General features: G+C 36.2%; 1 protein-coding gene across 1 annotated transcript in view; it reads right to left on the bottom strand.

The window, feature by feature from the left end:
- Positions 1–16,959, bottom strand: part of LOC135209444 (uncharacterized) — a 29,216-nt gene extending 12,257 nt beyond the window's left edge. The window contains exons 1-2 of the mRNA XM_064242117.1: positions 16,757–16,959; positions 7,873–8,078 (exon numbers count right to left, since the gene is read on the bottom strand). Coding sequence (XP_064098187.1) covers positions 7,873–8,078; positions 16,757–16,823 — 273 coding nt within the window. The 5' untranslated portion in view covers positions 16,824–16,959. The remainder of the gene's footprint in view (positions 1–7,872; positions 8,079–16,756) is intronic.
- Positions 16,960–18,667: the final 1,708 nt, after the last annotated feature.

The following is an 18,667-nucleotide window of genomic DNA, read 5'->3' as shown; positions in this document are numbered from 1 at the left end:
TATCAGAACGTAAGAACGCCTGTGCTCACGAGAAGTCAAACAAGGAAATTAACCATGCCGGAAGGTACTCAGTCCGTGAATTCGAACGCAGCAGTAATGGGAACACATAAGGGGCATGTAATTAATCACATAGCTAAATTTTGTGGAAGAAAGGATGGTCAGTTAGCTTGTAACTTAGAGAAGTGGATAGAGCAGGTGGAGACACGCCTAGACAGCATAACGGGGACAGATAGAGAAAAGCTTATTGAAGCCAAGAGTTATCTGATTTGGAAGCCGGAGGAGACTTAGAACGGTACGTCCACTCCGAGACTTACCGAGATCTTAAGAATTGGGTTCGTGTCAACTCGAAAAAAAAAAACCCCCGGTATTTTAGGAAGGTTTATTCCACAGTTGGTGAAAGAGATCCAGTTACTAGCTTGGCAAGGATATTGCGTCAATTTAAGTTAGACGAAAGATGTTATCAAGAGTTTAGCTCTCAGTTGTATAATAATATGAATGAATGGGGTAACTTCATGGAATCCACTGGTTGGATAGAGGTAGAAGGAGGCAAGCAAAAAATGCTAATGGGCCATGTTAAAAAAATATTTAGACTAGCAATAATGATTGGAAGCCTGCCAACGGAAGTTATTGCAAGGATGACTCGTAAGTGGGAGACATCCGATGATGTATCGGAGATTGGAAGAGATGAGAAACAAAATCCTAGGTAGAAGACCTGAAGGGAATGTTATATACAGACCTTTAGTCGCTATAGGACAAAAAGAAAAGGGTCCAAATAGATCTAGGACACCATCTAGAAATCAGAATAAGATGCCAGGTAAATCTTCTCAAGGAGGATTTTCGACAGTCAACGTGTTATAACTGTCAGAAGAGAGGACATTATTGCCAGTGACTGCCGAGGATAGCCTTCTGTCCTTTCCCTAAGAAAACAGGACATAGTGCTCGAGAATGCAGAAATAGATTTGTTTTAGCTCCTAGAGGTAGATCTCAGTCGAGAGGCAGAAGTAGAAACAATAGTCAATCTCCCCCAGTTTAGAGGAAATAGAGATTCCATCCCAAATAGATATGCTAATCAAACAGCAAGTACAGGGTATCAACCAGTTCAGCCAATGTCAGACGACGCAATGGGAAATTTTCTGCTTACTGGTACAATGAATCTTCCTCTATAACAGAAAGAACGTCCGAAATGTCAAGGCTAAGCCCAGCTACACAGGTTAGCAAAGTTGATGTAGGAAATGAATATAATTATAGACCATTATTTCCCGCACATGTCGGTCTAGAGAAACCTATTGTTACATTCTTTGATACAGGAAGTCCTAAGAATATAATGTCAGAAAAGGTGTACCGATTGTATTTCTCTCACTTAAGTTTGAACCCAGCAGTAGATTGTAGAATCATTTAGGCTAGGAAGAATTGCTCTAAGAGAAAAGGTTCTGGTAGCCAGAGATATACAATTAGCTTTTGCCCATTTGCTGATAGGTTATCCAACTATGGCTAGACAAGGGATAAGCATTGATGCCCCAAGAGAACAACTAGTGATTGAAAACGGTCGTGAGATTTCTAGAATACCATTATGCAAGTCAATTAAAAGAACCCAGACTCAAGAGAATCCCACACTGAAAGGTATCTTAAAGAAGGATAAGACAGAGGGAAGATATCCACAATGCATCACGAGTTCACAACAGATCATTAACCTCTTAGAATCAAATCAATGCACTTATTTAAAAGTTAGAGAGGGAATTAAGACTTAAACCAGGAGATAGTACGTGGGTAGAATGTACAGTAAATCCAATTTTTGAAGGGAAGGAAATTCTCACGCTTACTGAAAGGTCGCAAGTAAATGGAATACATTATTCTTCTAGTTTACATGAAGTCAGACAGAGCAAAATAGCGTTACAGATTACGAATAACAGAGGAGGAAAGGTTAAGTTAACACCAGGTACAGAGATAGGCCTACAGAAAGTATAAACTCCATACCTATACGAGTTGTAGAAAAGGGAAACGGTAGCCGCGATCCGTAGGGAAATGAAAATTATGCTCAGACATAAAACTGAGAAGAGCTAAAATAGGTGATCTCATTTAAAGGACATTAAGGAAAACCATGTTAGCGAAGAATTCATAGACTTTACTGTGCGAATATAATGAATATAGTCGCTCTAGGCGGCGACACCTGGGGAAATACACGCGAAATAACGCACAAGATAGACATTCCATCAAACAAAGCCAATTTACTACCAGCTTATAGAGTAGCACATTCCCAGAAGGAGATCATTGAAAGAGAAGTACGAAGAATGAATAGGCAAGGAATAATAGAAACCATCTAATCCCCATGTCTTTTCCACTTTTGCTAGTTCCTAAAGGGGACAAAACTTATAGAATAGTTGTGGATTTCAGAAAATTGAACCAAATTACTGAAAATGCTCCTTATCCAGTTGCCCCGTCAATGCGAGATCTTATCGCCACTATAGGGTCCAAGAAGTACTTCACCACTATAGATTTATTGCAGGGATTCTTGCAAATCCCTCTAGACGAAGAAAGTAAACCTTTGACTGCTTTTTCCACTAGTAACGGCAGATACCCCCCCCCCCAGTATGTAAGAATGCCCTTTGGTCTAAAGTCAAGCCCGGTAACTTTTGTAAGATTAATGGATAAAATTTTGGGCGATTTACTAGGCAAGGACGTACACTGTTACATAGATGATTTGGTAATAGCAACAGATACCATAGAGGAACATATAGACTTAGTCAGAGAAGTCCTAAAGAGATTAAGAAAAGCCAACCTGAAGCTTAAATTAAAGAAGTGTAACTTCCTTAAAAGGAAAATAGACTACCTTGGGCATACACTAAGTGAAAAGGGCGTAGAAGTAAACGACTTAAAGATTAAGTCAATCAAGGAATATCCTACACCTCAGTGCAAGAAGGACGTAAAGTCATTCTTAGGTTTAGCAGGTTTTTACCGCAAGTTCATAGGGAACTTTGCAGTCATATCAGCTCCACTAATGAACTAAAGGAACACATATCATTTACATGGACATACGAGCAGCAAGAAGCATTCGATGAATTGAAAGAAAGATTAACACACCCGCCAGTACTTAGCTTCCCAGACTTTGGCAAAGAATTCTTTTTAGCCACGGACGCAAGCCACATTGGTATAGGAGCATGTTTAATGCAAAGACAAGATAATAAGTATAATGCCATAGCTTATTACAGTAGGAAATTAAAGCCCTCAGAAGTGAACTAGTTCAGTAAAAGACCTCGAGTCTCTAGCTATAATAGACGCTTTAAAGCATTTCAGATATATCATTTTTGGTTACAAGATAACCGTGTTCACGGATCATTCAGCTGCAGTAGAAATGCTAAAGAATCCTAATTTTTCTGGACGAAGAGCCCGTTGGTTCATGATAGCCCAAGATTTTGATATAGAGGTGAAATATGTCCCTGGGAAGACGAATAAGGTAGCAGATGCATTATCAAGATATGTGTCACAAGGTGATAGTATAAATATGATAAGTCAAGAAGAAGAAAAGAATGAAACAATCTGCAACGACGTAAATGTACTCACCATGCATTATACAGAGGAGCTTTCCCGGCAAAATTTCATAAAAGAACAAGAAAGAGATGAAGATATAAGGGAACTGTTCAAATACGTTAGAAACGAACGAAAACACAGCCAACAAGAATTAACCGAACTAGGTAGGAAGGTTGGATGTCCCACAGATGCACTAACGGACATAGATGGCGTATTAATTTGGATGTGTCACGAATATGACTTTGGTTTCAAATTATAGGTGATGCTGCACAAAAGGTTAGTACCTAAGAGTCTAAGAAACAAGGTCATTGAGCTAATGCACGACAATGACATGAGAGCTCACCCAGGAAGGGATGAGACAATTAGAATAATCCAAAGAACTTTCCATTGGAAGGGAATTCACAAAGATGTTAGTAATTATGTGAAGAGCTGCAACACATGCAACAGCTACAAGGGAAGAACAGACAATGAAGTACCACTAGGGAAATATCCTATCCCACAGACTCCTTTCGAAAGAGTATCTATTGATCTTATCACTAATCTTCATACCACGAGTAAAGGGAATAAGAATATACTAGTATGTATCGACGTGCTCACGAGATATACAGAGTTGATACCACTAACTAGTAAAAGTGCCAAGGAATGTGCAACCGCTCTCTTTGATAAGATATTTTGCAGATATTCTGCCCCACAGCTCATTATTTCTGATAATGGGACCGAGTTCAACAACTCATTAGTTCAAGAAATTTGTAACGCCTTTAAGGTAGAAAAGGTAGCGATACAGCCGTATCACCCAGCTAGCAATGGCTTAGTAGAAAGGAATAACAGGAAGGTTTTAGACGTATTACGTCACACAGTAGGACAGGATCCTGACTGGGACGTCAATTTACCTTTAGTCCAATTATCATTAAATGCAAGGCATCATACGAGTACTAGAGCAACTCCCATAAAAACTTTGATGGGATATGAACCCAGATTACCTTATGCATGGCTGAATCAGCCAATACAGCCTAACTACTCTGAAGTATCATGAAGATAAGAATCGGAAACTTTAAAGTATCCACAAGCAATTGCACAAGAATCTAGAAGAAGCCCAGCAGAATATGATAGAGAAGCATCAAGAACGGATTAAGTTCCGTGTTAGACCTAAACAAGAAAAGGGGATGGAAGTCTATATTAAGGAGGAAATAAGAAGTGGTATTAATTATAAGTTAGCCACAAAATTCACAGGACCATACAAGGTCGTAGACATACAAGAGACTAAGATAAAGGTTAAGAAAATGAATAACCAAATGCCTTCCACATATGCTGAATCATTAGAAGAAGAATTTTGGATAAACAAGGACAAGGTCAAGAGAACCAAAGAAGTTGAAGAATCCGAAATGACAGAGGTCAGAAGATTTTCCAGAAGAAGGAACTAGGTATAACCTAAGAAATAGAAGAGTCACTTTTCAGTGAAACAGAAGAACAAACCCATTAATTCATCCCATTATTCCCATGTATTTATTTGATTTCTTTATTGCTAAGTTTACCTTCATCGGTCGACTTAGGATATCTTTTATTGTTACAATTCTTACTTTAATTAGTCGGTTTGTAGCAAATTTTTGGAGTTATGTGCACTAACTTCAAATTTATTTCGACTTGAAGGGAATTATTTGGGTATGTAAGAAACGGTTAAATGCGTAGATAAAGAATTTCAGACGTATATTAACCGTTTAATTGTTCCAGAAGAAAACATTCTTAAAAGAATAAATAAGACGGGTTAAGATAGATATTAAGAGATTTTAAGATAAGAGAATTCGTTTCAGAAATTATTTAGATTTTTAAGGGGTAATTAATACACTTATTTTGTTCAAATCCATTAGATGTTGATTGATGAAAACTTACTAATAAGATATTAATCAACGAAGACTCACTAACAAGATGTTAATTGATGAAGACTCATTACAAGATAGTAGTTGTTGAAAACTTACTAACAAGATATTGATTGGTGAAAACTTACTAATTGTTGTCACAGTAGAAGAAACCTACAAGTATTAACCACTAACAGGTTCCTTTAACCGAGTTGCCAATTTTGTTTTAGTATCAAGCAGTGAAGTTATATTGTTTAATGTACAAGGTTACTCAGAAATTACAGTAAGAATGTCCAATGAAATTTTGCATAAACACAATACACAATCTCAGTAGGAAGTCAAGGACACCCTTGTTATTGCATACAAATACACACGAATATTTTCTCCCAGGACTTGCCTCCAAGCAGCAGGTCGCAGCGAACAAGAAGCCATCAAGTGTCGTCAACGAAGAACGGAATTTATTTTTCCATAAAGAAAGACGATATCCACCTAGATAGAATAGGACTGAGGACTGAACCAATCATGTACTGTAAACTTGGATAGTTACCATTATTTTTTGCTTCTACCATGCATTTTTATAACTTGTGTGACTCAAGGGCTTATGTATGTTTAACTTTCAGTTTTCTTGTTTTTTGGTGATTTATTTATGTTTGCATTCAGTTCATGTTTCCTAATGTGATTTACTCATATTTGAATTCAGTTTGATGATTCTTTTAATATTACTTAATCAAGTATTTGTTCATATTCATATTTGGTTTTCATGTTTCTCTGAATGTTACTTACTCAAGAATTTATTCAAGTTTACCTTCAATTTTGATTGTTGCCCTTAACATTACTTAATCAAGGATTTGCTCATGTTTACATTCACTTTTGATGTTTTTGAGTTAAAGTTTCAATATGATTTCCAAGAAGCATAAGTTAGGAGTCCTCTTGTAGGTATAATATTTGCTTCAGCTTAGTTAACGCTGTCGGAGTCAGCGAGGTAGCGGGCGACGACTGTAATAGTGTGGCACAGTGTTGTTATTCCAAAGGCAATAACTTAATAATACTTAAGAAAAAGGCACGAAACGGATAATAAGAGAAGAAATAGGAAAAGGGAATAAGATAATGATTTTTCTTAGAGAACAAATTATCGCGTTACTCGACCCAACGATAAGGCTTTTTAGACCTAAAGCCATGTGGCTTTCATCTCCCCCAAAAAACCTCTGTCCGCACCAGCGATTAGTGACCAACAGGAGATTATGGGCGACGAGCGATATCTACCAGGCATATTCGAGAAATTGGAAACTACTCTCATTAGTGCCTATGACTAATCGCTGTTCCCTTCGTGAACAGGTCAGAGAGAGCCATCTGGCATACGTTAAAAGGGAATTCTATGACCCGTTGTTAGAAAGAGGGAAGTACCAAACTCTTCAGAACTCCACCTTTCCAAAGATAGGCCTCTAGTATCGACGAATCAAAAGCCATGAGTGTTGGTCATAAGACAGCCCAAAAGGGGTATCAACGAATGACCTATGAGGTTACCAAGGGATACACCCCCAAAAAGCCAAGACATCAAGTAGGAGGCGTATACAAATTCAAAGCCTACGAATCACGGTAGAAGATATGACAGGAAGGCGGTTTGTATACAAGTTTGCAGCCACTCAGGACACAAGAAGTCTTTTAGAAGATGCCCACCACCCAGTCAGAACCCAAAAATCCAAAGGCGGTGCTAAAAAGATATCATCCTAGTAAAAATGCCGAGACAGAGAGAGAAGAAGGTAGAGCAGAGAAAAAAGGGGAACAGCGAAGTCGAGAGAAGATAACGACAAAGAGGGGAACGAGGGAAGAACCAGTGGCTCGGCAACAGGCAGAGAAGGGAGAGAAAGACAGAAGAATCCCGAGAAGAAGAACAGGTGCAAAAGTGTGGTGTGCGAATCAATCAAAGACAGTGATAAGTGACAATCAATACTCAGTAAAATTCCCTCGTGCCTATAAACTCGTAATTGCAACAAGTGCCAATTAAGTTTTATCAGTCCAAGAGCCCAGTAACTCAGAAGGTGGAAAAACTTTTGTAAGAACCCCGAACAAAGAATAAAGAAATAAGCTCACATTAATCTTCATTTCTCATCTAAATTAGAACCCTTTTAGCGAACTCCAGATCAAGACTTTTCAGCAAGTTAAGAAGTCTAATTCTCCAAAGTATAGCCTCCAAGTCGGCGCACGTTACCTTAGAGCTGTGTACGAAAAGTAAGTAACGTCACACACACACACACACACATATATATATATATATATATATATATATATATATATATATATATATATATATATATATATATATATATATAGATATATATATATATATATATAGATATATATATATATATATCTGATATTCTTACAAAATTGGCAGTGCGGTAAAATTAACTTTTTGGGGTTAGTTAGAATTCTTTTGAAGTTCTTCCTTTTCTTTTACAGCAAAAGTAAATCTCATTATACGGTCATAGCTCACCTTTGTATCTATGATAAGTGGTATCCACTGTGATGTCCATTCAAATGAATTAAACTTTCCTTTAAGTATTTCTTTTCCTAGATCAGACACTGTGTACTTGATACGTGGCCATGGGTGTTCAGTCCTGAAACCTATGACGACGATGGCATTGTTCGACAGACGAAAAAATGCCGGTTGGCCGTTTGATGTAGTCTGGACCGCCGATTCTGTCAAGGAATAGTAATAATAATGAAGTTTACAGTGACTTTGCTGGTCAAAAAAATAAAAATAACTAATAATAATAACAATTATGTACACTGATTTTGCATTCCAACATAAGTTTATAGACTGTTCTATAAAGACCTCTTAAGAGGAATGTCTCCATGTTTGTCTGGTAATCTTGAGATATATTGCACATCCAAATATGAGGTCATGCTGGAGTTGCAACAAGGTCATCAACGATGAGGCAAGAGAAGAAGAAAAAAGATTCTATTTTGTTTTATATTTTTTTTTTCTTTTTGGGAGCTGCACATTTCAGTTTGCATGAAACTTTCAGCATCCTACTGGAGGACTTCCAATACAGGCATCCCAGCTAACATGGTGGCTGGTACAGATTTCCACACATGAACCAGATTCCTTGGCAGACTGTTTTGGATTAGTCTTCATTGCAGATGTCAGATATTTAAAACAGATTTACTTTAATGTTATGTAGTACGGTCTATTAATATTGATAATTGGCCTTTATAGAATTATTATACTTTAAGACCAACATTATCAATCATCTAAACAGACTTTCTCATATGGGTCTTGATTATACCGTATTTGCAACTTTACCACAAGCTATTTGCTGTCTGTTATCGTAGCGTCAAAATATCCATGTGAATAAACAAACCCAGCAATAGTATGGCTCACTGCAGAGGACGATTGAATATATCTGCTTTCCTTTCAGACACTAAGTGATGCTGAGAAAGAATCTCCATATACGGATTATGAAAAGGTTCCCAAAATGTATGTGGGGCAAGAAGGTTATTGTGTATTAAGGTAAAGCTGGTGATTCTGGAAGTTTCTTAAAATGAGGCTTAATATTACTGAGTATTCCAGTCGAGATGCATTGTTGGTTTCCGATATAAACAGTTGAAACATGCAACAGAGGCATTGATGAACGAAGGACACTTCTTGTTTAGATGATGAATAGGGTTTATGGACAAGCTATTTGGAATGCAACAGCTAGGGGAGAAGTTTGAGAGTCAGTGAAAAAGCTGTACCCAGCATTCAGGAACCTAGAAAAAGCGGATGACAGACTGAACAGAGACAATTTGTGAGGTGCTGAGAGGTGTGGTATATGTAAAGTGTAAGTTTTAGAGAGCATTGGAATTAACCCTAATAAGATTGGCTGGTTTGATGTCAAAGTGAGACAGAGACAGGAGCATGTCATATCTTCATTGCGGTTTATTTTTTTCATAGATGAGTGAATTGACAAGGCAGAGAGAGGTAATTGAAGGTAGGTGCCAAAGTATGCTGTAAGAAATGAAATGTGAATGGAGCGCAATATAGCTCATGCTTGCAGATGATACTGTGCTGATTGGGAATGGTGAAGAAACACACTGATTGAACAATTTTAGAATGTTCAGGGCATACATGAGCAAGTGGAAGTTGTTTACTGTAAATGTAAACCAGGAACATATAGAGTACTGACCATAGGTTAGAACTGAGGAAGATTGAAGGGGACTGATTTATAAAGGCAATTGTAAGTAAATTTGATAGATAACTGCAGGATAAGAGAAGAGGTGAGTCGCAGATTAGGTGAAGCAAAAAGCTAGTAGGGTGTGTGCAAAAGACTTGGAAATGATGCGGAGTGTGATAAGGAAGCTATGGCGATTATGAGTCAAGGGTTGATGAGGAACCCTTCTTCACAGAAATAAAGTGGGGATGTTGAATGCGAATGAAAGGAAAAAGATAGAATCTTCTGAGATTAACAGGTTGTGTGTTGCGCATGAAACAAGAAAAACTAAGAGTGAGAACTTTAAAGATATGTTGAGGTGGTGAAAAGGTTAGCATGGGTGAAAAGGGGGTTAAGAGTGCTTTGATCTGGTTTGGTCATGTGGAGAGAATGGGGAATAACAGGCTGGTGAACAAGTGGGGAATTTGTAAGTGTTAATTAAGGGGAGTGGGGAGAGGACTCCTTAAAAAATGTTGGAACGCTGGACTTTGCAATAGGGGCCTTCATATTCAGATAGCCCGGGAGTGGTAGTCAGATTGAGGTGAATTGTGCCAATTATATATGTACAGACTTCAGAGTATGGCTGATGAACCTTCTATGGTAACTATGTGAGTATGAAATGTCTTGGAAATATTCTACACTGCTGCTTCATCCGTTAAAGGACGTATTGTGGCAGTAATTGTTATCTCGTATATCAAATCTCCTGATGACCTTTATAAACGAGCAAGAGTTGCCACGGTCATTATCTCAGAAGGATATCCTGACTAGACAGGACGCCATACGTAGGAGTGTCATTCGGAGCCTCATAAGGATTTCTTGACAATAACGCACAACTTACGCACAAACACGCCACACACACACACACACACAGAGAGAGAGAGAGAGAATTACAAGGAGTTACACGGATTAGGATGTCTCAAAGACTTGTTAGTCCATCCGAGGAGACATCGTGTGCTCACTTATCTGTAGGAGCAGGTTTAACTGTGCATTCACAGTGTCCTAATGATTTTATCTAGCTTTCTTTTAAACTCTTCCACACTGTTGCTGTTTCAGCTTTTGGTGGCAATTATTCCACATGTCACATATCTTGTATGTAACGGAGTTCCCACAATGGGATGTGTTGTATCTCTTCAGTTCTAGTTTCCATCCATTATTTCTTGTCTGGTTTTCGTTTAATGTAATTAGGTTACTGTACTTATCTTATGCCTTTCAGTATTTTAAATATTTCTATTAGTTGTCCTCACAGTCGTCGTGTTTCTAAGCAACACATGTTCAGGATCTCTAGTCGTCTTTGGTAACCTATTTGCCTGATGGATGGAATAAACTTTGAGGCTCTTGCTTGTACTCCTTCTATTCTATGTATGTGTTTTCTTAGTGTTGGTGACCAAAGCTATACTGCATATTCAAGATGGGGTCTAACCATTGATGTGTAGAGCTGCAACACCGTTTCCTTGTTTCTGTATTTGAACTGCCTCTTTATGCATCCCACTAGTTTCTGTGCCTTCTTTTCAGCTTTCATGCACTCTTATGTATTTTAAGTCCTTGGTAATAATGACTCAAATGTCCTCTTCTTGTTCTACCCTATTTATGTCATTTCCAAGCAACATGTACTATTTGTAACAATTTACACTTATCTGCGTTAAAAGGCTATTTTTTTTTACCACTCTACTACTTTCATCAGATCATTTCTTAAACTTTCCATTGCATCTGGGTCTGCTGCATTTACACCTAGTTTGGTGTCATCTGCAAATTTGGCTATCCTGCTAGTTAAGCCTACATCAATGTCATTAATGTAAATCAAAAACAAGAGAGGGCCAAGGACAGAACCCTGGGGAACTCTGCTGATTACATCTACCCATTCTGATTCTTCACCATTTATTATGCCTCTGTTTTTCTATAAGTTATTAGCCAGTCTTCGACCCAGTCTGCTGTTTCTCCTACAATTCCTAAAGCTCTAACTTTTATCATCAATTTCTTGCCTGTGACTTTGTCAAAGATCTTTTGGAAATCTAAGTAGAGTATATCTATTGCTCTACTACTGTCGTAAATACTAATCATGTTATGCAAAAACTCCAAGAGGTTTGATAGGCAGGATCTGTTTTGTGTAAAACCGTCTTGGCTGTTTAACAACAAGTTGTTTCTATCAATGTGATCCACAATTTGACCTGCAATCATGGACTCAAAAATCTTACAAACGACCGACATTACACAAATTGGTTTGTAATTTCTGGGCTCTTCTCTTGGACCATTTTTGTAAACAGGGGGCACATTACCTAGTTTCCATCCTTATGGTGCCTTTCTTTATTTGGCACTTTTTCTGTAGAGTTTGTATAGGTGAGGAACTATTTCCTCTTTTAGCTCTTTAATCTCTCTTGGATGAATCCCACCTGGGCCAGGAGATTTGAACTTGTTGAGTTTATCTATTTTGTTTTTAATGTCCTCTTCTGTAAAAATTATTTTGTCTGATGGATCTGCCCCTTCACATTTAATAGTAGGTTCCTGTATTGAGGTAATGTCTTCAATTATGAATAGACTAGTAATAAACTTATTCAATAACTTTGAGTTCGCCAGGTTACCTCTATTGTCCCTTAAGTGACCTATGCTATTTTTTATATTGGTTTTCTATGATTAACATGCACAAAGAATTCTTTTCGGTTTTCTTTACAAACTGATGCAGCACTCTAATCCTCATTTATCTTTGCATTTCTTACAAATTTGTCCAGCAATCTACAGAGTTCTTTATGCCTGTTTGCTTGTACTGGTGTGGGTGTGGGTTCGTTGATTTGTGCAATCTGTCTCTTTCTCTTATTTTATTTTTAATTTCTCTGTTGAACCACATAGGCTGAGGGTTGCCATTTGACAGTATTTCCTTTAACGGTATACAATTAGAGCGTTTTTCTATGTATTCCTCTAGAAACACTTCCCAGTCCTTATCTATGCCTGTGATCTCGTCATACTCTAGATTTTTAACGTACTCCTTTAGTTCTTTAGGTCTTCTCAACTGTAGTCTAATCTCATTAATATCTTCTCTTTTTTATGTTGAAGATTAATTTGAAATGTAATAATTTTATGGTAGCTTTTGCTTAGATTTGCACCTACTGAAAGGTCAGACACTAGGTTATTTTCTGTTGATAGGACGATGTCTAGTATGTTGTTTCCTCAAGTAGGTTTGTTAACCTGTTGGTGGAGGAATTCATTTTTTATAAAATTTAAAAGTCTCTTTCCTTCTACGTTTTAAACGGAGGTCACTGTGTCGCAATGTACTGCTGCATTAAAATCTCCCTTATTATGCATAGTTTGCTTTTTATCTCTTGTCGTAGTAGTGCATACTGCTCCTCATCAGATATTAGTGGTTAGTGGGTGGCGGGGGGGTCTGCACACTAGTACTAGAGTTATCTTCTTACCTAGACTGTTTATATCGATGCTAATCACTTCATACATGGTTGTAATTTTACACTCTATTGGACTGGGGTGGTCCCTAACATATATCATAACGCCTCCACCTTTTTTATTGGGTCTATCTGTTTTGAAAAATTTATCCAGCTGTTTGGTACTCTTCTACGAAGTCTCTTGTTGCCTCTTGTATCCAAGTTTCTGTGATACCCCTTATATCTAATTCTTCACTTGCTATCAATGCTTTGAAGAAATCTACTTTGTTCCGAATGGATTGTGCATTAAACTGCGCCACTTCGAGGGACTTTTCCATCTTCTCTTTTGTTCTAGGTGGCTTTACTAGTATCCCTTACTGTAAATGTATCCTTCAGTGCTATTGCTAACCAGATTCTGGGAGCTTTCCGACTCCAAACACCGAATATGAACCAGAAAGAGAGAGAGAGAGAGAGAGAGAGAGAGAGAGAGAGAGAGAGCACGTGTGTGTGAGAAAAACAGAGAGAAAGAGAGGATAGGTATTCTGTATATAAATAGTAAATTTGATATTAAACAGTAATATGACTTTATATATATATATATATATATATATATATTATATATATATATATATATATATATATATCATATATATAGATATATATATATATCTATATCTATAATATATATAATATATATAATATATATCTATATATCTAATATATATATCTATATATATATATATATATATATATATCATATATATATATATACTATACCAAATATATATAAATACATACATATATATATATATATATATATATCATATAATATATATATATATATATATATATATATATATATATCTCCTATATGTATGGACTATATATATATACTATATATATATATCTATCTATATCTCTATCTCATATATATATCTATATATCTATATATATATCTTATATATATATCTATCTATCTATATTATATATAATATCCACGGTAGAAAGTTGAGTGAAAAACTGGGGACTTAGAACAAGTATTTTCATAGTATATTTTACATTTTCAATTTCACACTGAATATAATAGAAGTTGACAGACCTTTATATGCAAAAAATAGAAAAGGGGGCAGGGGTTACAGTTTGTTAATCTGGCCAGTGTGTTCTTTAAGAAAAAAAGAAAAGGAAAGAGGATCAAGGATGGAGATTTAAATTCCTTGTAGACGTCGCTTCAATAAAAATGGAATCCAACGGATTCCTTTTGTGGTGATGTTTGACCCTGCAGATTATTGAGGAATTATCCCAGTTAATAGCATGGCCTGTCTTAAGCCTCAGTAATCTGCAGGGTCAAAGATCAATGCAAAAGAATCTGTTGGAATCCATTTTTATTGAAGCTATGTCAACAAAGAATTAAAATTTTCATCCTGGATTGCCCCTTGGTCCTCTTTCCTTGTAGATTTTGCTTAAAGAACACGCTGCCCAGATTAACAAACTGTAACCCGGCACCCCCTTTCTCCTTTTGTATATAAAGCTCTGTCAACATCTATTATATTCAATGTGAACTAGAAAATGTAGAATATACTATAAAAATACTTGTCCCAAGTCCACCATTTTTCACTCACCTTTCTACCATGAATTGAAAGCTCTTCCTAAGTACGTGTTCCTTCGTGCTACATGGATATATATATATATATATATATATATATATATATTATATATATATATATATATATATATATATATATATATATGCATTACTACTTTCAAAATACATGTATCCCCTCTTTGACTGTATAAAATGTTATTTTGCAAAATTTTTCAGATTCTGTAGCTAGTTAGAGTAATGAGATGTTTAAATGTATGTTCAGATTTCACATAACATAATTTAAAAGTATATAACATAGAATGTAAAGAGAGAGAGAGAGATTATCTTTGTCCGTTCGAACTAGAGTTGTTTTTCAAAACCTGTCAAAACGTTTGATTAGAGGAACTCGAGAGCTCCGTTTGCTTTCCTAACCTGTCATCACGTTTGATAAGGGGTTTCTGTCTCGATCGGGTACGTGTCTTTGTTGAGCAATGTCATGACTTGTTCATAGCTTGTTTCATACGCTTACGTCTTTGCCGAAACCACGTGCAGATTTCATGATTTTTTCTGTAAAGTTACATCACTATTAGAAGCTTCTAGAAAGGATTGCATCATCTTTGTCTTGCCCAAAACGTTTTGAACCCATCTGGCTCTTGAAGTGCCCATACAAGGAGGAGACAGAGAGCATTTCATCATAGAATTGGGATTCCTGGCGTTCAGATCTGTCTCTTTCTCTCTCTCTCTCTCTCTCTTACCATAATTGATATTAACATAATGTAAAATGGTCACTCGTAACTCGTAAATTTCAGATTTGATATTTCTTAGAGTTATTTAGTATTATTTAGTGTTTTTTTGTGGAATCTGAACAAACATTGTAAATGTGTAACGGCGCCTATTTTTGTGAAATACTGTGAATTGATGAATTTTTTTAACAAACTGCAGCAAAAAGAAAGAAATTCATATACCAAGGTAAAGTGTGTTATATTTTTGTTAGTTGCAACTAATAAACTAATGGTTACGATGATTTAGGGAACTAATAATTAATAGTAATAGTGGTTTGGTAAAAACTAATAACTAATAGTTACAGTGGTTTGGTAAAAGTTTAAACTAATATTTACATTGGCTGAAAAACAATTTACATTTTCACACATTGCAAATTTTTGAGTTTTATGTTTGTTTCATTTGAAGTGCATTTGTCCATTTTCTTATTGAAGTGTGTCTTTATTTTATATTCTGTGTGATTGATACTTTTTGCAATTTTGATATTTTTCAAATTTTTCTGTTTTCATTTACATTCACAATTTAATTAACTTAATTGTTTTCATTAATTAATCGTTGCCCACTTAATTGAATTTAACACTTGTGAATTTAAATTTACTTAGAATTCTTTTCAAGTTTCATTGTTGTTTAGCACTTGTGATTAATTTCCAAAATTTTAAATATTGCCTAACACTTTTGAATTTTGATTGACTTAATTTTCTTGAATTTTGTGATAAATTAATTTTGATTTAATTTTACTTAACTGATTCAAGAATTAATTAAACTTTGCTTTGCTTTCAAGTAACAGTAATTTTCCCTGATATTGTGAATTTCACTCATAATTTTGAGTTTGATAATAAATTTTTGTATGTTAAATGTTTATAAGTGTTTTCTTTTATATATGCATATAGGTAGAAATATAGAGAGCTAATTGATCTGTTTTCCTTCAATTTACTTGAAGTGAGTTTGAACCAGGAAATTACTTAGACTTCTGAAATCAGGGAAATACTTAGACTTTTAAAGTTTTTGATGGAGTGATGCCCTTTGATTAATCTAATTAATTACAAGACTACCTCACACCTATTTTGATGAATTTAGTCTGATTTTCTGCAATACTGGTAAGTTGTTAAGGGATCACTGTTGCCTTTAGAATATTCAGTCGTTTAGTACCTGTGATGAGGGTTCAGGTGTCTGGTTGTTGTGAGGTAACAATTAATAAATGGTAAGTGAAGTAACCAGATACTTGGCACTACGTTCAATATATATATATATATATATATATTTATATATATATATATATATATATATATATATATATATATATACACATACACACACACACACACACATATATATATATAATATATATATATATATATATATATATATATATATATATATATATTCCCATTTACTGCTAATTTCTACAAAAGTTAAGACGAAAAACAAAGATAGGAAATTGCGAATGACTCTCACCTGACTGGGCAGAGGAATTCAGAGAGATGAAGGACAGAAGGAGGAGTAGACGGGAGATCTGCCTCATCTTCCTGACGATGACACCAGATCTCCAAGGGAACACCACTGGGCCTCCTTTGACACTCCTAAGTCCAAACTTTGAAAATCCACCGGGAAGATGAAAATTCCAATGGTTGTGCACAAAGGGGAAGGCACACTCTCGAAACGAGCTTCACAGAACTTGTGTGATGACTTCCCGTCATTTGTGATTAATCTGAACACTGCGCCTGACGTCACTTTGGCAGGAAATACTCGAGTATATCAAAGATTACAAATCGTCCCCAGTTTGACGAAGTGGCGTAGCCCATTTTTTCCTCAATCTGAGATAATGGTCTTCAAAGATTTTTATATGATTCGGAGCATCTAATTACCTCATCTCTTGAAGACATCTCGTTTGAAAATGTGACAACGCTGATAGATGAAGTTTTGATATGTTACAATGTAAAAATGGATGACGCCAGTTCGTGAAAAACACGGACGAATTACTTTAGAAGTTGAAGCGAAGATGCAATGCACTACTGCCCTGATAGTATTCTCCTTGCATTTTAATACATTTTTATCTATTAACTTTAATTTTCCATTTTCATTGAGATCTCTTCTTTCCCTATTTCCCTTTACCTCCACTTACTTCTTCTTAATGAACACCTTAATATTTTTTGGAAGTTTGAATTCCGAGTCAATGGCCCCTTTGGTGAGCTTGTTCTATATGAATAGGGTTCTTCATCTTCTTAAAAATAATAATAAATAAAATCTGCTCCGTTTTTGAAGCGAGGAAAGATGAGGGTGGGAGAAATTATGTCAAAGAAGGAAAATTCTGATCAAGAGTCGAGCAAGGATGAGGGAAAAGCCTTTGATACGTGGAAAGGATTTAGAGCACGGCAACAAACGCTACATTCTCCCCAGCATTTTGTTATACCAGCTATTGAATTGAAATTAATACCTTTTCAAATATAAAGAGAGGCTTCGCCCTTTGATGACCTCAGGAGTCATATACATGTTTAATTGCCCCAGGTGTAACCTGTGGAAGTACGTTGGCTCCATCCTTAGGTTACTAATGGTAAGATTAGTCTCTAGTCGAGGCGCGAGTTATAGAACGCGTATAAGACCATCAAATCCCGGATTCTCGTGTATACTAGATCATGCTAAGAAATGCAAATATGATTTAAAAAGTATACCTTAATTTAACCAGACCACTGAGCTGATTAACAGCTTTCCTAGGGCTGGCCAGAAGGATTACATATTTTTACGTGGCTAGGAACCAATTGGTCACCTAGCAACAGGACCTACAGCTTATTGTGGGATCCGAACCACACTATATCGTGAAATGAATTTCTATCACCAGAAATAAATTCCTCTGATTCCGCGGGCCGAGCCGGGATTCAAACTTTGGGCCACCGGATTGGCAGCCGAGCGCGAAAACCATTCGTCCAACGAGGAACTAAATACGATTTAAACTACAGAGCTCCGAATGACCACCAACTTGTAGTATTAGAATCACTTGTCGTTGAACAGCTTGTTCCCCCAACTAAATACTCAGCCCACGTCAACACCTTTATACCTCTTGTGAGTTACCGTTGAAACCAAGCCGGACCCTGATTGCCACTCGGTCTTTGCCTTCAGCAGTTTTTGGTAAACTTTTTTCCTTCTAATCGTACTTCAATTTTTGTAATTTTATGTTAAAACCTTTTCTGTTTTTTAACCTGGGTCTGATTTTAATGCTTGTCCTTTTATTTTATAGCTTTGAAAATGGGACTGTTAAGTCTTGAAATGTCCTCTGAATAAAGTATTATGAAAGGAATAAGGAATTGTCCTTCCCATATAAATGTTGTTTTGACGAGATGTCGAGGCATTACGAGAAGCCCAGACAAATGA

The sequence above is a fragment of the Macrobrachium nipponense genome, chromosome 38, assembly GCF_015104395.2.
Source record: "Macrobrachium nipponense isolate FS-2020 chromosome 38, ASM1510439v2, whole genome shotgun sequence".
Classification (NCBI taxonomy): Eukaryota; Metazoa; Arthropoda; class Malacostraca; order Decapoda; family Palaemonidae; genus Macrobrachium; species Macrobrachium nipponense.
This window is presented reverse-complemented; position numbering and strand designations above follow the sequence as displayed.